Source organism: Polypterus senegalus, chromosome 4, assembly GCF_016835505.1.
Source record: "Polypterus senegalus isolate Bchr_013 chromosome 4, ASM1683550v1, whole genome shotgun sequence".
Classification (NCBI taxonomy): Eukaryota; Metazoa; Chordata; class Cladistia; order Polypteriformes; family Polypteridae; genus Polypterus; species Polypterus senegalus.
Genome location: NC_053157.1, coordinates 229,399,590 through 229,419,309, shown reverse-complemented (window position 1 = coordinate 229,419,309; position 19,720 = coordinate 229,399,590). Strand labels below are relative to the sequence as shown.

At 41.8% G+C, this 19,720-nt stretch overlaps 1 protein-coding gene across 3 annotated transcripts in view; it reads right to left on the bottom strand.

The window, feature by feature from the left end:
- Positions 1–3,411: 3,411 nt before the first annotated feature.
- Positions 3,412–19,720, bottom strand: part of LOC120528106 (gastrula zinc finger protein XlCGF57.1-like) — a 29,867-nt gene continuing 13,558 nt past the window's right edge. For 2 of the 3 annotated variants that reach the window (XM_039752137.1, XM_039752136.1), the window contains exon 3: positions 3,412–5,123. In XM_039752137.1, coding sequence (XP_039608071.1) covers positions 3,598–5,123 — 1,526 coding nt within the window. In that variant the 3' untranslated portion in view covers positions 3,412–3,597. The remainder of the gene's footprint in view (positions 5,124–19,720) is intronic. The other variant, XM_039752139.1, reaches the window with a different exon arrangement.

Sequence of the window (19,720 nt, the reverse complement as noted above, 5' to 3'; positions counted from 1 at the left end):
GACATGGTGTGACCCTGAGCAAGTCACTTCACCTGCCTGTGCTCCAATTGGAAAAACAAAAGAAAGGTAATCAACTATATTGTAAAGCACTTTGAGCTACTGTTTGTATGAAAATGTGCTATATAAATAAATGTTGTTGTTGCTGCATATCTCAAATATTGTAAGTCGCCTTGCATAAAAGTGTCGACCAAATAAATAAATGTGTCATTATATAGATTTTCTTTTTCCTACGAGTAAAAATAGGAATTTCTGGTGTAACCAGTGCTCCTCGTTTAACCTCCTGTATACACCAACCCCTTGTCATGTATTAAAATGTTGCACTTTGGAGACATTTGATTTGAAGAAGTCTGAATATTTTGTTATGCTCTACTCTGTAGAAGTTCTCAGGTGGTAGCAGTTTTCGATCCTGTGGTCTGGTCACTTTCATGCCCAGCCTTTGTCTGAATATAGTTGGTTCAGTAATCGGTTGGCCTATGGAAAACCGTAGCTGCCCTCCTACCAGCTGCAATATTTTTGAATTTTGGACCCTTTTTTTTATACTGGAGTAATAATTAGATCATATGATTGCTCATCTGTAAAAGTGAAATCACTTTCTGGCTAGTCCATGTCACTTCCAGATCTCTGAATGTATTTACTTACCATATGCTGGATTTTCTATAAGCGCTTGTCAGCTCACAACTCTTTTTCATCAAGCTTTAGTAAAATATATAACACAAAGTTAGAAAAGTTGATGGATATCACAACACATTCCATGGGTAGGCAATCATTTTCTGTTATTTTCACATGTTAACTTTACATTATGGATAATTCTGTTGATTTTACAGTTGGGCCTTCAAGGAGGTTTGTGTCCCTTTGTGACTGCTCTGCTACTGTGCTGGAATCAATGAGGCATCCACCTGCCTGTCATCAGGCGTTTGCATCCATGCCATAAATAGACTTCCGAGGATCATCTTTACTCTGAAGTTGAAATATATCTCTCTATTGTTATCACTTATTAGACCTTTCCAAATATGCATCTATCCTTTCTAGTTTTGAATTATCATCACATTTGAGAGGATAATGAAAGGAATACAGCAGGGAGAGAATCATGCAGCACTGGGCCACAGACCCTCTCACCTCCTCTCTCCCAGTGTATGCAGTTCACAAAATGGCACACGTTCTTATGGTGTTCCATAAAATGGGGCACCAAAGGGACTACGTGGAGAATGACAAGCTGATGTTTTTGATTTTGAAAACAAGCTGCCTCTTCATCACATATTTCTGTTTTGTGCACCGACATTCGCTGTTTAGATGCTAGATGGAATTTTTTCCAACTAAATGGACACATTGAGTTTTCCACTGTAATGATGATGGGTCGTTAAGGTAAAGAACTTTACACAACCTACCTAACATTTCTGAAAAGTATTGACAAAACTCAATTCCAAAAAAAGGTGGTTCTTCCCAACATTTCTGGAATGTCCTGCAAGCACCAATTTCAAAAAGAAGAGTTTACTTAACACTAAACGTGCTATGGGAAAACATGAAATCCCATGTTATTATACTGTTTTCAATTTGAGGATTTAAAAGTCACGGTTTTCTGTCTTTATTAGCTTTTACATGCTGTCGCAACTTTTCCGGAATTGAGGTTTTGTATTTATTATGTTGTACATTTAATTCAATAAATGAAAATGTACAGTTAGGTCCATAAATATTTGGACAGAACTTTTTCCTAATTTTGGTTCTGTACATTACCACAATGAATTTTAAATTAAATAACTCAGATGCAGTTGAAGTGCAGACTTTCAGCTTTAATTCAGTGGGTTGAACAAAACGATTGCATAAAAATGTGAGGCAACTAAAGTACTTTGTTAATACAATCCCTTTTATTTCAGGGGCTCAAAAGTAATTGGCCAATTGACTCAAAGGCTATTTCATGGGCAGGTGTGTTCAAGTCCGTCGTTATGTCATTATCAATTAAGCAGATAAAAGGCCTTTTGTTGATTTGAGGTGTGGTGCTTGCATGTGGAAGATTTTGCTGTGAACAGACAACATGCGGTCAAAGGAGCTCTCCATGCAGCTGAAAGAAACCATCCTTAAGCTGCGAAAACAGAAAAAAAAACATCTGAGAAATTGCTACAATATTACGACTGGCAAAATCTACAGTTTGGTACATCCTGAGAAAGAAAGTAAGCACTGGTGAACTCAGCAACACGAAAAGACCTAGACGTCCATGGAAGACAACAGTGGTGGATAATCGCAGAATCATTTCCATGGTGAAGAGAAACCTCTTCACAACACCCAACCAAATGAACAACACTCTCCAGGGGGTCGGCATATCGATATCCAAGTCTACCATAGAGAGAAGACTGCATGAAAGTAAATACAGAGGGTGAAAGCCACTCATAAGCCTCAAGAACAGAAAGGCTAGATTGGACTTTGCTAAAGAACATCTAAAAAAGCCAGCACAGTTCTGGAAAAACATTCTTTGGACAGATGAAACCAAGCTCAACCTATACCAGAATGATGGCAAGAAAAAAAGTATGGAGAAGGTGTGGAACAGCTCATTATCCAAAGCATAGCACATCATCTGTAAAACACGGTGGAGTCAGGCAGTGTGATGGCTTGGGCATGCATGGCTGACACTAGTGTTTATTGATGATGTGACACAGGACAGAAGCAAGCGAATGAATTCTGAGGTGTTCAGAGACATACTGTCTGCTCAAATCCAGCTAAATGCAGTCAAATCGATTGGCCGGCATTTCATGATACAGATGGACAATGACCCAAAAACATACAGCCAAAGCAACCCAGGAGTTTATTAAAGCAAAGAAGTCGAAAATTCTTGAATGGCCAAGTCAGTCGCCTGATCTTAACCCAACTGAGCATGCATTTCACTTGTTGAAGACAAACTTCGGACAGAAAGGCCCACAAACAAACAGCAACTGAAAGCCACTGCAGTAAAGGCCTGGCAGAGCATTAAAAAGGAGAAAACCCAGCATCTGGTGATGTCCAGGAGTTCAAGTACTAGAAATGAACATTTTATTTCCAGTTATTTAATTTGGCCAATTACTTTTGAGCCCCTGAAATAAACAGATTGTGTTAAAAAGATTTTAGCTCCCTCACATTTTTATGCAATCGTTTTGTTCAACCCACTGAATTAAAGCTGAAAGTCTGCACTTCAACTGCATCTGAGTTGTTTCATTTAAAATTAATTGTGGTAATGTACAGAATCAAAATTAGAAAAAAAGTTGTCTCTGTTCAAATATTTATGGACCTAACTGTATATGGCACTTGTATACAAGCCCACTCATCTTTCCTCACCTTATTGTTTTAACCCATAGTGTGTCCCATTTTGCCTAAATGAGCAAAACAGGAATGTGACCCCAACAGTCAGCCTTTTATGTCAAACACTTTGCTCATCCTTCATTGTTACATGCTTCATCATCCATTTATTGTGGTGTATTAATTTTGCATTGATGAGCGTTGCAATGGCACCTTCCAACAACTGTCCATTCATCCATCTTAACCAGTTCAGGGTTATTTGAATCTCAAACAAGATTTTTTTTTTTTTGTCTCTAGGGATAATATCTTGTACAATGGCATGACCTCATTTGTTAGTCAAGGTGTTTTTCTTTTTTTTGGCACAGCCTTTCTTTTAGTCTTCCGTGTGTGGACTTGTGTGTGCCTTAAAAGATTGCTGATAGTCAAAAATCGTTTCCCACATGCAGAACAGCTATGTGGTTTGTCTCCTTTGTGAATTTTTGCGTGCCTCTGCAGACTACTTATTTGTGAGAATCGCTTACCACATTCAGCACAGGTATGTGGCCTCTCCCCAGTGTGAGTTTTTGTGTGCCTTGTGAGATTACTGATAGTTGAGAATTGCTTGCCACATTCTGAACAGCAGTATGGTTTCTCACCCGTGTGAATTTTTGTATGTCGCTGAAGACTGCTTAAGCATGAAAATTGCTTGCCACATTCAGAACAAGAATAGGGCTTCTCTCCCGTGTGAATTCTTCGATGCCTTTGAAGGTTGCTGAGAATTGAGAATCGCTTACCACACTCTGGACAGCTATGGGGCTTCTCTCCAGTGTGAATTCGCATGTGTCTTTGAAGGTCACCAAGAAGTGAAAATAATTTCCCACATTCACAACAGCAATGCGGTTTCTCTCCAGTATGTACTCGTGTGTGCGTATGAAGATCGCCAAGTATTGAGAACCGTTTGCCACATTCAGTACAACAATGTGGCTTTTCTCCAGTATGAATTCTCATATGTCTTTGAAGATTGCCAAGTAACGAGAATCGCTTACCACATTCACAACAGCAATGTGGCTTCTCACCAGTGTGAATTCTTTTGTGTATATGAAGAGTATACGTTTGTGAGAATCGCTTACCACATTCAGAACAACAATGTGGCTTCTCTCCAGAATGAACTCTAGTGTGCCTCTCAAGATGATTGACTTGGGAAAATCGTTTGCCACATTCTGGACAGCTGTGTGGCTTCTCCCCTGTGTGAACTCGCTTGTGCGTATGAAGAGTGCTGAGCTCTGAGAACCGCTTGCCACATTCAGCACAGGAATGGGGCTTTTCTCCAGTGTGAACCCGCATGTGCCTCTTCAGATGGTTTATCTGTGAGAACCGTTTGTTACATTCAGGACAGCAATAGGGCTTCTCCCCTGTATGAATTTTTCGGTGTCTCTGGAGGCTACTTATGCATGAGAAGCGTTTACCGCATTCAAAACAGCAATATGGCTTCTCTCCTGTATGAATTTTACGGTGTCTCTGAAGACTGCTCATGCATGACAGCTGCTTATTACACTCAGAACAGCAGTGTAGTTTCTCTTCCATATGGACTTGCTGATGATCTTTATAATCAAATTTACTTTTAAAATTCTTACCACAGCCTTGGCAGATATATAATGCCAATGGATTTGTATTTTGCACCTGCTGATGAGCACAGGCATCTTCAGAGTTTGGTGAATTTCTCTCATGGAAAGAATGATACAGCAAATCAACTGGTATCAATGTCTCTGACCCAGATGGTGACATCCTTATATTTTCACCATATTGTTTCTGTTCAGATGTGCGCAGAGGGGAGGTCTGAGAAAATGATGATTGGTAGAAGCTGGTGCTTTCTTGTAAACCTGCTTTAAGAGATAGAAGAAAAAAAAATCTATATTAAAAGTATAGGTAGACTTCACAAAAAAGGAACATTAGAAAGAGGTTTGGAAACAAAAAGCCATTCAATACGAGTCAGGTCAGGTCAAGTCAGGGAGAATGCACTGGTACAGAGCGTTGCCGCACCCAATCGCACGACAAAACAGCCCAGGATGCAGGTTGGCAACACCCCAGGCAGACACATGGTCCAGCTCCACCCTCCCGGAAATGACAATATCTGCCGCAGCCAGGTATTATGTGGGCGTCCCCTAGGCTTGGTCCAGCTACACAGGTCCTCAACAATGAATATCCTACGATCCAGATCACCCTTGGGGAATCATGACACATGGCCATAGTAGTGTAACTGATGCTCCCTCACAATGCAGGCAACGTGCCTCAATCAAGACTTTGTGAGCAACCGGTCATTGGACACAAAGGGAAACCAGCGTACCCAAGGAGACACAGTACCAAAAGAGTCCAGTCTTCATCTCAGGTCACTGGATAGCATCCATGTCTCGCAACCATATAGCAAGTCAGGAAGCACCAGGAATCTAAAGACTTGGACCTTCGTCCTTTTGCAAAGGCATCTTGCACTCTATCAGCGACCTCATGACTCCCCATGCTCTACCAATCCATCTACGGACTTCATAGGAAGAGTCCCCAGAGACATGAATGTCACTGCCAAGGTAAGTAAACCTCTTGACAAGGATGGCACTCTCTCCGCAAACAGACATGCTGCTGCTGGCTGTACCCAAGAGATCTTTAAAGGCCTGTGTCTTGGCTTTTATTCAGGACACTCGCAAGCCCAGACACTCAAGACTCCCCGCTCAGTCTCTCGAGAGCCCCGATCAGAGCCTCCATGGACTTCGTGACTACCACAGCATCGTTAGCAAATTCAAGATCCATGAATCCTTCCTCACCAACAGATGCCTCACAGTCACTGGAACCCATAACTTTGCCCAAATTAGGAGTACATTCATGAACTCTCGGACCTTTGTAATCAAATTCATGGTCATGGGGAGGGCTGCTTCAAACCCAGCACAACGCCAAAGCAACATCAGACATCAGCATTTAAAGTAGATCAGGGCAGAAATGTCACATAACTTGTGGCAAAGGTGGCATCCTCTGACGGTGCCACATTTAAAGTCATTGAGCTCTTCAGTATGACTTGAGATTGCATGGCTATGTGCTCAAGTTTAACAATGAAACACCTGAACTCAATTATTTGGAGGAGTGTCCACATACTTTTGGCCATGTAGAGCGCTATATAAATGCAACAAATTATCATTATTATTATTAGAGTATCACCGGGCAATTTGACAAGTAAACTATGTGGAAATAATAATTTTCCCTGTAAAGTACGCTGTGATTAGTGGGAGTGGCAGGGTCTTTCTGCTTATATAGGAAATGCCCCTTCAGTCTCAGACTGAAGACACACAACTTTAGTCTAGCATACCCTAACTAGAGCTGCTGATTAGCTGTGCATGTTGCATCTCTGAACCGTTACTAATCCCCAATTTATTCCGTTTCTCTTCTAACTATCTTGCTGTACCACTTGGTTCTGCTGTCCTACACACCAAGCAGATCTCCTGCCCATGGAAAAGTCATCTCAGATACCAGGAGTCAATGGATGGAAAGATTGTGCCACCAGATTGGATGGCCCAGCACAGACTCTACTGTAGAATGCCCAGGAGGGGACTGGAAGGTCAGTTAGCCAAGACGGTCTAATTTTGTCTGCTAAAAGTGACTGCGGACCACCCCCAACAGGCTTATATTCTCTATTGATACTGTTTTTTCTTACCTCTCCTCAGTTGACCATAGTTCAACAATTAATTATTGAACACATTTTGTTGGTTTTCACTGGTATTAAAACAGTTTCTATTTGGTTGTCTGTCTGTTTACCAAATTTGCCTTTATGTGTGCTAACTCTGGATTTAGTAATTTGTAAAATCTACATGTGTATTTTACCGGGGAACTTTCACAACCATATGCTTTAAAACACTCTAGACGAGAACAGGCCATTCAGCCCAACAAAGCTCGCCAGTCCTATCCACTCATTTCTTCCAAGAAAACAAGTTTTAAAAGTCCCTAACGTCTTACTGTCTACCACACTACTTGGTAGCTTATTCCAACCGTTTATCGTTCTTTGTGTAAAGAAAAAATTTACAATGTTTGTGCAAAATTTACCCTTAACAAGTTTCCAACTGTGTCCCCATGTTCTTGAAGAGCTCATTTTAAAGTCACAGTCTCGATCCACTGTACTAATTCCCTTCATAATTTTAAACACTTCAATCATGTCACCTCTTAATCTTCTTTTGCTTAAACTGTAAAGGCTCAGCTCTTTTAATCTTTCTTCATAATTCAACCCCTGTATCTCTGGAATCAGCCTAGTTGCTCTTCTCTGGACCTTTTCTAGTGCTGCCATGTCCTTTTTGTAGCCTGGAGACAAAAAAACTGCACACAGTACTCAAGATGAGGCCTCACCAGTGCATTATAAAGGTTGAGCAGAACCTCCTGTGACTTGTACTCCACAGATCGTGCTATAGAACCTGACATTCTGTTAGCCTTCTTAATGGCTTCTGAACACTGTTGGGAAGTTGATAGTTTAGAGTCCACTATGACTCCTAAATTCTTCTCATAAGGTGTACTCTCGATTTTCTGACTGCCCATTGTGTATTCAAACCTCCCTCACATTTTTACTTCCTATGTGTAATTCTTTACATTTACTGACATTAAATTTCATCTGCCACAAATCAACCCAATTCTGTATGCTATTCAAGTCCTTCTGTAATGATATAACAGATTCCAAATTATCTGCTAATCCACCTATCTTGGTATCATCTGCAACCTTAACCAGCTTGTTACTTATATTCCTATCTAAATCATTTATATATATATATATATATATATATTTAAAAAAGCAGCAGCCCTAGCACTGACCCCTGTGAACACCACTCTTAACATCGGCCAGTTCTGATGAGGTTCCTCACACCACCATCACCCTCTGCTTCCTGTGTCTGAGCCAATTCTGCACCCATCTAAAAACATGACCCTGAACTCCCACTTCTTTTAACTTGATGTCCAACGGCTCATGTGGCACCTTATCAAATGCTTTCTGAAAGTCCAGATAAATAATATCATATGCACCTTTTGATCGTATCCTTTTGTTGCCTCCTCATAGAATTCCAGTATGTTAGTAAAACACGACCTCCCTCTTCTGACACCATGCTGACTGTTCAGTTAAAACTCCTGTCCTTGCCATGTGTTGTTCAATCTTATCCTTAATAATTCCTTCAATTAATTTTCCTATGATGCATGTTAAGCTTACTGGCCTATAGTTGCTTGGATCTGCCCAGTCACCCTTTTTATATAATGGGATGATATTTGCCATTTTCCAGTCCTTCAGAATCTCTCCAGTGTGCAGTGACTTTCTAAACTTGTTGCAGTGCTCTGCACCTGCACTCTGTGACGACTGCTATGTTGAAATAAACTGAACAGAATTGGAGGGCCGGGGGTTTAGGGGCTAAAAGCTTTGCAATTTACTGAAGAACTTTTCACTTTCAAATGAACGAAACATTTAAACAATGTTCATTCACTGCAGGTCTAGTTTAACCCTTAAAACGCCACATACTTAGGGGGTTAATGCACCCCTTCTCGGACACCAAATACTTTCTTGCAGCACTTTGTAAGAAAATGTCACAATTCACCAAAAAAAAAAAATTGAAATTTTAACAGCACACATTTTTTTCATGAAAAGAGCATCACAATTTACTGCAACACTGATCATTTTACACACTGCCAATGATCTGCAAAAACTATATGAAAAATCTCTTATTATATGTAGAAGGTGCAACCGACGGTATTGAGGAAATTCAGTAAATCACAAAACCAATTGTGCTGGAACTGGCTGCACAAAGATGACAAAGCAGATGCTTGCAGGCCAGTCTAGCGCAGCGGCTGAATCCCAGGGACAGTGAAGCTGATCATTCACTATGGGGAGCCAGTGGTCACAAGCTGCCTGCTCAACGAATGGACGGGACGGACTAATCAGCTCCGGCGTGCTGGGAAATTGCACTGAGAACCAACTATAGGCAGCTGCGGCGTTCAACGAATGTATGTCGCAGGGGATACTCAGCTCCCAATGCAATTTGCCAGCACACCAGAGCCAACTATAGCTGGTTGCGGTGGTTGAAGGGTTAACAAAAGAAAACAAAAAAAATCTATTTTCTTGTGCGAGTGTACAACAAGACAGACTCAATCGAGATAATTTAACATTAAGGTGTGTATAGCCTGCTCTATCATCTATTTCTGAGGGTACAGAGACGCCACAGTGAAGCCAAAAAATGAATGATACCACACAAAGGGACCAGTGCTCACTTATGGTGTCATTATGTATGATGTTCGGAGTAGTACAACATAAAAGGTGTTATGTGCCAAAATTATGAACACCCCATTAATCAGGCACCCCCACCACACATGTGTGAATGCACACTCACTGTATTAAGGGTTCTGCCTGCAGAAGTAGGGATATGCCCAGTCTTACTTTTTTGACAGATTTTGTTATTCTGCCATATTATGGAACAAGATGATCTGCTGTGGCAACCCCTAACGGGAGCAGCCGAAAGAAGAGGAGGAAGAGGAAGAAGTAGTTATTCAGTCATACCACACAGAAACCACAATCAACAAGAGAGCATTTGTGTGGCTTTCAATCCTACTATAATATAGTCAAAGTCAAAGTGAACTTTATTGTCATCTCAACCATATACAGTAATCCCTCGCTATATCGCGCTCTGTCTTTCGCAGCTTCACTCCATCGCGGATTTTAAATGTAAGCATATCTAAATATATATCACCGATTTTTCACTGGTTCGCGGATTTCTGCGGACAATGCGTCTTTTAATTTATGGTACATGCTTCCTCAGTTTGTTTGCCCAGTTGATTTCATACAAGGGACGCTATTGGCGGATGGCTGAGAAGCTACCCAATCAGAGCACGTATTACATATTAAATGAAACTCCTCAATGATATACAATATGCTTCCCGCGTGCTGCTTCGCACACTTAAAAGCTCTAACAGCCCGTATTGATTTTTCATTGTTTGCTTTTCTCTTTGTCTCACTCTCTCGGAGAAATACAGGCAGATACTTATCCATCATGCAATACCATCAGGGAGAAATACAGGCAGATACTTATCCATCATGCAATACCATCAGGGAGACGTAAGATTGGCCCCATTATCTGCTCCTGACGGAGGGGCTGTTTGCACAGTGGCTGTTTGCTTAGAAGATAATGGACGCCTGTAAAAAATGCTGAAAGGCTACCTTTACATTGATCCCTTCATTGTGCCGCTTTATCGCGGTGCTTGCATACTTAAAAGCGCACCAGCCCTATTGATTTTTGATTGTTTACTTTACTCTCTCTCTGACATTCTCTGCTCCTGACAGCGCACCTTGAAGAGGAAGATATGTTTGCATTCTTTTAATTGTGAGAAAGAACTGTCATCTCTGTCTTCTCATGGAGCACAGTTTAAACTTTTGATTAAAGGGTGTTTCTTCATGTCTAGAGGGCTCTAATAATGTTAAAAAACGTATTCAGAAGGTCATAAACAGGTTTTCAATGTTCTAACTGCGAAAATATTAGATTTATAAATAAAGAATCCTACTTCGTGGAAATTCATTTATCTGTCTGGAGCGGATTAACTGCTATAAACGAGGATTTACTGTATAACTGTGCGGAGAATATTTATAAAACAGTCTGGGAGAGCTTCTAAGAGCTTAAAATATATAAAAATAACCATACAAACATATGGTCTCTACTTTGCGGATTTTCACCTATCGCGGGGGGTTCTGGAACGCAACCCCCGCGATCGAGGAGGGATTACTGTACAAGTATACAGATAGACGAAATTGTGAAGCTCAGGGTCCACAGTGTAACAACATGATGTGCAAATAGTAAATTAAAAATAGAATAAAAATTTTAAATTAAAACACAAACAAGACAAGACATTGTGCAAAGATAGGACAAACAAGTAGCAGCAATATTGATGTGTAAGATATGTAATAAATAAATAAATAAATAAATAAATAAATAATAGATATAGATAATACAGAAATTATCAGTGTATGATAATAGTTGTTTAAGACGTGTGTAAACAATGACAGGTCAGAATGTTTCATAGCATAAGGATATCAAGAATGTCAAAATCCTTAGAGGTCAGTATGAGATTTCCAGTTCTTTTCTACATGCACAATCATCTTAGCAGGATAGTGGTTTTCATGTATAAAAGTTCTGTTTTTAGTGGTGGTTGAGGCCGTGTGGAAGGTCCCAGGGGGCAGCCTGGTGTTAAGGAGTCTAACAGCTTGGGGGTAAAAACTCTCCTGCAGCCTCGCAGATTTGGCTTTGATGCTGCAGTATCTTCTCTTGGATGGCAGAAGTGTGAAAAGTCCATGTGAGGGGTGTAAGGGGTCCTGCACAATGCTGCAGGCCTTACGGACACTGCGTTTGTAAAATATGTCCTGTAGTGAAGGGAGAGGCACCCCAATAATGTTCTCTGCTGTCTTCACTATCCTTTGCAGGTGCTTGCGGTCAGATATGTTGCAGTTGCCATACCAGACAGTGATGCAGCTGGTCAGGACACTCTGTATGGTGCCTCTGTAGAACATGGTGAGGATGGAAGGGGGGGAAGATGTGCTTGCTTCAGCCGCCTCAGGAAGTGTAGTCTCTGCTGGGCTTTCTTGATTAGTGATGAGGTGTTATGTGTCCACGTAAGTTCCTCAGTTAAGTGCACACCGAGGAACTTGGTACTCCTAACAATCTCCACATCTAAACCGTTGATGCTGAGCGGGATGTGGGCAGGACGTGATTTTCTGAAGTCCACGATTATCTCTTTTGTCTTGTCGACATTGAGATAGATTGTTGTCTTCACACCATGCGGACAGCCATTTCACCTCATCTCTGTATGCTCTTTCATCATCCCTGCTTATCAGTCCCAGCACCGTTGTATCATCCGCAAACTTGATGATGTGATTGGTGTTGTGCTGGCTGTGCAGTCGTGAGTCAGCAGGGTGAAGAGCAGTGGACTAAGCACACAGCCCTGCGTGCTCCAGTGCTCAGTGTGATGATGCTGGAAGTGTTGTGGCCCATCTGAACTGACTGGGGCCTCTCTGTCAAGAAGTCCAGGATCCAATTGCAGAGGGTGGTGTTTAGGCCCAACCTGCTCAGTTTTACAACCAGCTTTGGAGGGATGATTGTGTTGAAGGCAGAGCTAAAGTCTATGAATAGCATCCTGACATATGTGTCTTTTTTATCCAGATGTGTCAGGGAGATGTGAAGGGCAGAGCATATGGCATCCTCAGTTGACCTGTTTGAGCGGTATGCAAACTGAAGAGGGTCAAGGGAGGCAGGGAGATTAGTCTTTATGTGTGACATGACTAATCTTTCGAAGCACTTCATTATGATTGGTGTGAGTGCAACTGGTCGGTAGTCATTCAGGCATGTCACTGATGACTTCTTTGGCACTGGTATGATGGTGGTCGACTTGAAGCATGTTGGGACTGACGACTGGCTCAGAGATGTGTTGAAGATGTCTGTGAGGACACCAGCCAGTTGACTTGCACATTCTTTGAGCACAAGACCAGGTATGTTGTCAGGTCCTGCAGCCTTCCGTGGATTGACTCTGGATAGAGTCCTCCTCACATCTGTTATGGAGAGACAGAGTGCTTGGTCAGTGGAGGGAGGTGTTGCTTTTCTCGCAGGCTCTTTGTTCTGTGCCTCAAACCGTGCAAAGAAGTTGTTCAGCTCATCTGGAAGGGAGGCAATTACCATCACTGCTGTGTGGATTGGGCTTGTAGGTTGTAATTGCCTGAACACCCTGCCACATACGAAGGGTGTCTCTGGTGCTGCTGAATTGTTTGTTGATCTGTATCTGTGATCTGTATAATCGTCCATTAGAGCAGTGCAACCGTCCACCTGTCTGACAAGCGTCAAGACTTCCAATGAAAATGTTAGGGATGCTTCCATGGAGCAAAATGTGATTTATTTTAAGCTAAATTTTACAAACACAAAAACAAACACTCATTGTAAGCGATATGCCTGAACGACTGAATCGGTCAACAACTGACAACAGTATAGACAGCGCAGACTTGGCAGGCATTATTAAAAACAAGTGTGTGAAGATTTGGTAAAAACTGGTCAAAACACATGACACCTGTGAAAGACATTTTAACCAAGTGGAAATTAACTGGTGTATGTGTGAAAAAGTAAGTGCCCCTGAATTTTTTTCTTATTTTACATATGTGGGCCTATTATGATTTGATCTTCATTCAAACAACATTTTTAAACAAAGGTAATATGATAATATTACATGTTAACTTTTTGTGGCCCACTGTGTAATTTCTTCTTCTTCCAGCTGCTCCCAATTACGGGTCGCCACAGCAGATCATCCGTCTCCATCTATCCCCGTCTTTTATATTTTTCTGCCACACCCCAGGGCCTTCATGTCCTCCCTCACCACATCCATAAACCTCCTCTTTGGCCTTCCTATTTTCCTGGAAGTTCCATTCTCAACATCCCCCCTGATGTACCCCTCATCTCCCCTTTGTACGTACCCAAACCATCTCAATCTCACCTCTCTCACGTTGTCACCAAACTGTCTTACCTGTGTTGTCCCTCCGATATTCTCAATCTGACCTCATTACTCCGACTGAAAATCATAGCATCTTCAACTCTTCCACTTCCAGATCTGCCTCCTGTCTTTTTATCAATGCCACCATCTCTAAAGCACACAACATAGCAGGTCTCGCTCCCATTTTATGGACCTTCCCTTTCACTCTTGAAGGGACTCCTATCACAAATCACTCCCGCCACTCTTTTCCACCTATTCCACCCTGCCTGCACTCTCCATTGCTTTGGACTGTTGAACCCAAGTTTTTAAAATTTGCCTACATTCACCACATCTTCTCCTTGTAGTTGCACCCTTTCACTACCTTCCCTCTCATTCATGTACTGTATATGTACTCCATATTACTCCTACTGACTTTCATTCTCCTTCTCTCCAGGTTTGTCTCAACTTGTTGTCTACTGTCACTACAGATCACAATGTCATCTGTGACTATCATAGACCATGGAGACTCCTTTCTGACCTCATTTGTCAACCTATCCATCACCATTGCAAACAAGAAAGGGCTCAGAGCCGATCCCTGATGTAATGTCACTCTCATTCTGTCACTCTAACCACACACATCACCGCAGTCACACTGTCCTTATACATATCCTCCACCACCCTCAAATACTTTTCTGCGACTCCCAACATCCTCATACAGTACAATGATACATCTCTATATACATTTTGTACATGGAGAAAGTAAGTCTAGCCTTTCATTTATCAGTTCCTTTAGATGCATCAAATTAGAATCGGGTGAAGATGACTAACCTATCGTTACAGTGAGAGAGATAATAATAACAGTCCTCTTATTTAGTCAGACATTTAGTTTGTTGTTGAAGTGTTATCACCATGCTGAGGTGATAACACTTCCACAACAAACTAAAAGGTTATAGGTGCCCATGAGCTTGGGAAAGGATTTAAAAAAAGATCTCCAAACAACTGGAAATTAAGCATTGCACTGTCCAGAAGATCACATACAAATGGAGACGATTTAAAAGAACTGCTAACCTCTTCAGGCCAGGCCTCACCATCAAGTTCAACCCAAGAGCAGAGCGTAAGATGCTGAACGGAGTCTCTAAGGAGCCCAGAATTTCATCACCGGATCTGCAGGTAGCACTTGTCACCGTGAAAGTGCAGGAGTCTACCATGAGATATAGGTCACACAAATTACATCTACATAGCAGGTGACGCAGGAAGTAATTCTAAGAACATCAGGGCAAGTTTAAAGTTTGCTCATGAAAACCCAGGCAAAAAACAGAACTTCTGAATCACTGTACTCGGGACAGACACGTGAAAGATAGGGTTATTTGAGCAAAGCACCAGCGGACATGTTTGGAGACAGCAAAAGACAACATTTGATCAAAAGAACCCAATGCCAACTATGAAGCACGGTGGTGGAAATGTTCTTCTTTAGGACTGCTTTGCATCATCAGGGTATGAGCAGCACACCCTCACAGAATCCACTAGGAATTCTTCATTGGTGTGACGGTAGTATAACCATCACCAGATCTTTTGTCGGTGAGGGGAGCCCAGAAGAACCAGCAAATAAAGTACAGTAAAGAGTTGACAAGTGCAGTGCTGGAAGATTCGTAAAGTGAAGATACCCCCTAAGACACTTAATGTTAGCACATCATTCTGATAAATATCAGATTTTTTTGATTTTAGATTATGTCTTCACTTACCGGCTTGGCGGACTCCTCTTTTTAAGTGGACTAGCCATGCTAGTGGTCAGTTGATGGGCGATTTTCATTCTGTGCACTCCCTTTATAGTGTTAAAAGCCAGCAAGCAGCCGATTTCACAACAGTCAGGAAGAACGAAACAGGAAAGGAGGAAGCGATCGCAGTACGGGGATGGTAATTGTTTTACTCCACTCGTTCATACAATTTATGTCTTGTTGTTGTTTAAAGGTTTAGATATAATACTTGGGGATCTGTGAGATGTATATAAGATGGTATATATGTAGGAATAAAGTAAGTATAAGGTGTTCCTCCCCCTCTATCTGAATGGTAGGAGCCCATTGCTTTTAAGTGACTGGGTACGAAATACTTAAAAGGCTCAGTGCCATTAGTGAGGAGGGGAGTATTCAGGATGAGTGTCGCTATTCTGAGTATTTATTGCAAAGGTTTATTTTTCTCCCCCATGCTCAAGGTTGTCTTAAAGGTATTTTTTCAACCCTTTTAAGCCTAAAATTTGGGGAGAGCTTCAGCACTTGGAGAGACATACAGAGCCATTGGAACAGTTATTCGACCTTTTTCTTACTACCATTTTATTTTTTATTTGGCAGCTTCGGACTATGTGCATTTTATGAGCTCTTGTCTAAAATTGCTATGCATTAATGTTTAGTAATTTATTGAATTCGTCCTGTTTTGTTCTGCTGGATTGTTACACTTTATTTATTACATTTTTTTTCTGTGGATTTTTGTCCTTTTATCTCACCCGCAAATAATGGTTTATCATTTGTTTTGCAATAAACATTGGTGACCTTGATTGCAAAAGACTTTGTACTTTATCTGGATTTTGGAGTACCTCGAGCACTGACTGAAGACAGTGTTTCATGACAATTGTATCAAAGGGTGCTTGAGAATAGGGCAAGACCACCTGTCAGGAGACTGAAGCTCAACTTGCAACCAACATGGCAAGAAATGGCTGAAAAGAATGAAATGGGTAAGTTGGTCCTGGAATGGCCAAGTCAAAGCCCAGATCCAAATCCCATGGAGATTCTGTATGGGAGGATCTGAAACAAGCTGTGCATGCAAGACACCCCCTCAAATATCACACAGCTGTAAGAAGTCTGCATGGAGAAGGGGGAAGAACTTTCTCCCAGTTGATGTCACAGGCAGCTGTACAGTTAGAGGAAACACCTACTTGAGGGGACAAAATCAACTATTAAAGCCAAGGGAGTGAATCCCCCCCACCCCCAAACAGAAACAAAATAATGTAAATATTTATATTATATATAGTAATTAGTCACTGGTGATTTTGGGATAAGTGGTGGTTTGCTTGCACATATATATTTATTATTGAATGTTTGTCTGTCTTTTCAATTGGAGCTGGACAGTTTAACATCCGTGGCAGAGCGACAGGCGCTGAGCAGGCTCCTGTCAAATCAGAGAATCCACCGCATCCACTGAACAGGATCATCTCCAGACAGAGGAGCAGCATCAGCGACAGAATGCGGTCACCGTCCTGCTCCACTGACAGACTGAGGAGATCGTTCCTCACCGACACTATGCGACTCTTCATTTCCACCCGGGGGGTGGGGGGAGGTTTGGGGTAAATGTTAATTAACATTATACAAAAGTTATTGTCTGTTATAGCTGCCTTTTTATCACTCTTTAATTTAACATTGTTTTTTAAAATCGGTATGCTGCTGCTGGAGTATGTGAATTTCCCCTTAGGGATTAATAAAGTATCTATCTATCATTTTCCAATATATCAGTGTTTAATTTTACATACCCGTTTACTGTTTCTGGCTATTTCATCATATTGGGGAAAAATAAGACAACTTGTAAGGAGTACGGCTTGTTATTAGAGCAAGAAAGCTCAGGTAATCCAAGGTATAAGTCTTGGTAGTGTAGTGGCTGGTCTGGGTAAGGGGTCAGCCTTTACAAAATGTTTATTGCTTTTTCTTTCAGTTCCATCACCTTTATCTATAAATACTGTTTAAATGAAGACCAGATCTTGGTATGTTCATATATACTTAATAAAAAAGGGGTACTTTCTTTTTACAGGATAGTATATGTAATGGCATTCAGTCCATGGCTTGTTAATTATGCCTTCCTGTGATGCCTCAAGATAGAGGGAGAAGTACAGACTCCCTTGTTGTGTGGAGCAATACAACTGGTAAAATCTAGTGTACATGATAAATATACTGCTCAAAAGAATTAAAGGAACACTTTTTAATCAGAGTATAGCATAAAGTCAATGAAACTTATGGGATATTAATCTGGTCAGTTAAGTAGCAGAGGGGGGTGTTAATCAGTTTCAGCTGCTGTGGTGTTAATGAAATTAACAACAGATGCACTAGAGGGGCAACAATGAGATGACCCCCAAAACAGGAATGGTTTAACAGGTGGAGGCCACTGACATTTTTCCCTCCTCATCTTTTCTGACTGTTTCTTCACTAGTTTTGCATTTGGCTACAGTCAGTTTTACTACTGGTAGCACGAGGTGATACCTGGACCCTACACAGGTTGCACAGGTAGTCCAACTTCTCCAGGATGGCACATCAATACATGTCATTGCCAGAAGGTTTGCTGTGTCTCCCTGTACAGTCTCAAGGGCATGGAGGAGATTCTAGGAGACAAGCAGTTACTCTAGGAGAGCTGGAGAGGGCCATAGAAGGTCCATAACCCATCAGCAGGACCAGTATCTGCTCCTTTGGGCAAGGAGGAACAGGATGAGCACTGACAGAGCCCTACAAAATGACCTCCAGCAGGCCACTGGTGTGAATGTCTCTGACCAAACAACCAGAAAGACTTCATGAGGGTGACCCAAGGGCCCCATGTCCTCTAATGGGCCCTGAGCTCACTGCCCAGCAGCATGCAGCTCGATTGGCATTCGCCATAGAATACCAGAATTGGCAGATGCACCACTGGTGCCCTGTGCTTTACAGATGAGAGCAGGTTCACCCGAGCACGTGACAGAAGTGAAAGGGTCTGGAGAAGCCATGGAGAACATTATGCTGCCTGTAACATCATTCAGCATGAGCAGTTTGGTGGTGGGTTAATGATTGTCTGGGGAGGCATATCCATGGAGGGTCACACAGACCACTACAGGCTTGACAAAGGCACCTTGGCTGCCATTAGGTATCAGGATGAAATCCTTGGACCCATTGTCAGACCCTATGCTGGTACAGTGGCTCCTGGTGCACGACAATTCCTGGCCTCATGTGGTGAGAGTATGCAGGCAGTTCCTGGAGGATGAAGGAATTGATACCATTGAGCGGCCACCACACTTTCCTGACCTAAATCCAATAGAACACCTCTGGGACATTATGTTTTGGTCCATCCAATGCCACCTGGTTGCACCTCAGACTGTCCAGGAGCTCAGTGATGCCCTGGTCCAGATCTGGGAGGAGATCCCCCAAAACACCATCTGTCATCTCATTAGAAGCATGCACCAATGTTGTCAGGCATGTATACAAGAACACAGGGGCCATACAAAGTGCTGCGTACAATATGGAGTTGCTGCAATTCAATTTTGGCAAAATGGACTAGCCTGCCACATAATTTTTCACTCCGATTTTTGGGGCGTCTTTGAATTCAGGGCTCTGTAGGTTGATCATTTTCATTTCCATCAAACGATGGCATCCTTTCGTTCCTAACACATTACCCAGTCTATATCAGTATAGATATCCAGGAGGATTTCTTTTACCCATTGAGATCTGATGTGTTTTCAAAGTGTTCCTTTAATTTTTTTGAGCAGTTTATTTTTGCCAAATGTCTTTATCCAATTGGTTTAAAACCACACTTTTTCATTCTAATCATAAAATGTTCAAAGTTTTTGCGCAGACCCATTTAGTCTAGCTTCCATGTGAAATTCCAAAGTAGGAAACTTACTGGCCAACTAGCCGGAGGGAATACAGATAGTGGAGATCAAAAGGGATGAAATGGAGGCTGGTGGCCAAAATGAAATTACATGAACAAGTTTGTGCTGGCCAGCAGCTGGACTTGTGGGGGATTAATCTGCATGAGCCGAGTCATTGGGAACTAAACAGCAACTAGTCCTGGATAAACAAGGTCTGCTGCTGTGCGTGTGTGTGTGTGTCTCTCTCTTAACTGCCCCATTCATGAAGATGGCCATGTTGTTTTATTTCTACCATTCCATCCCAGGACTATGCCGGACCACAGCGGACCAGCATACTAAGACAGGTAGCCATCTGCTAGTCTATGATCAGATTGTATTATTTTGGATTATATTTTG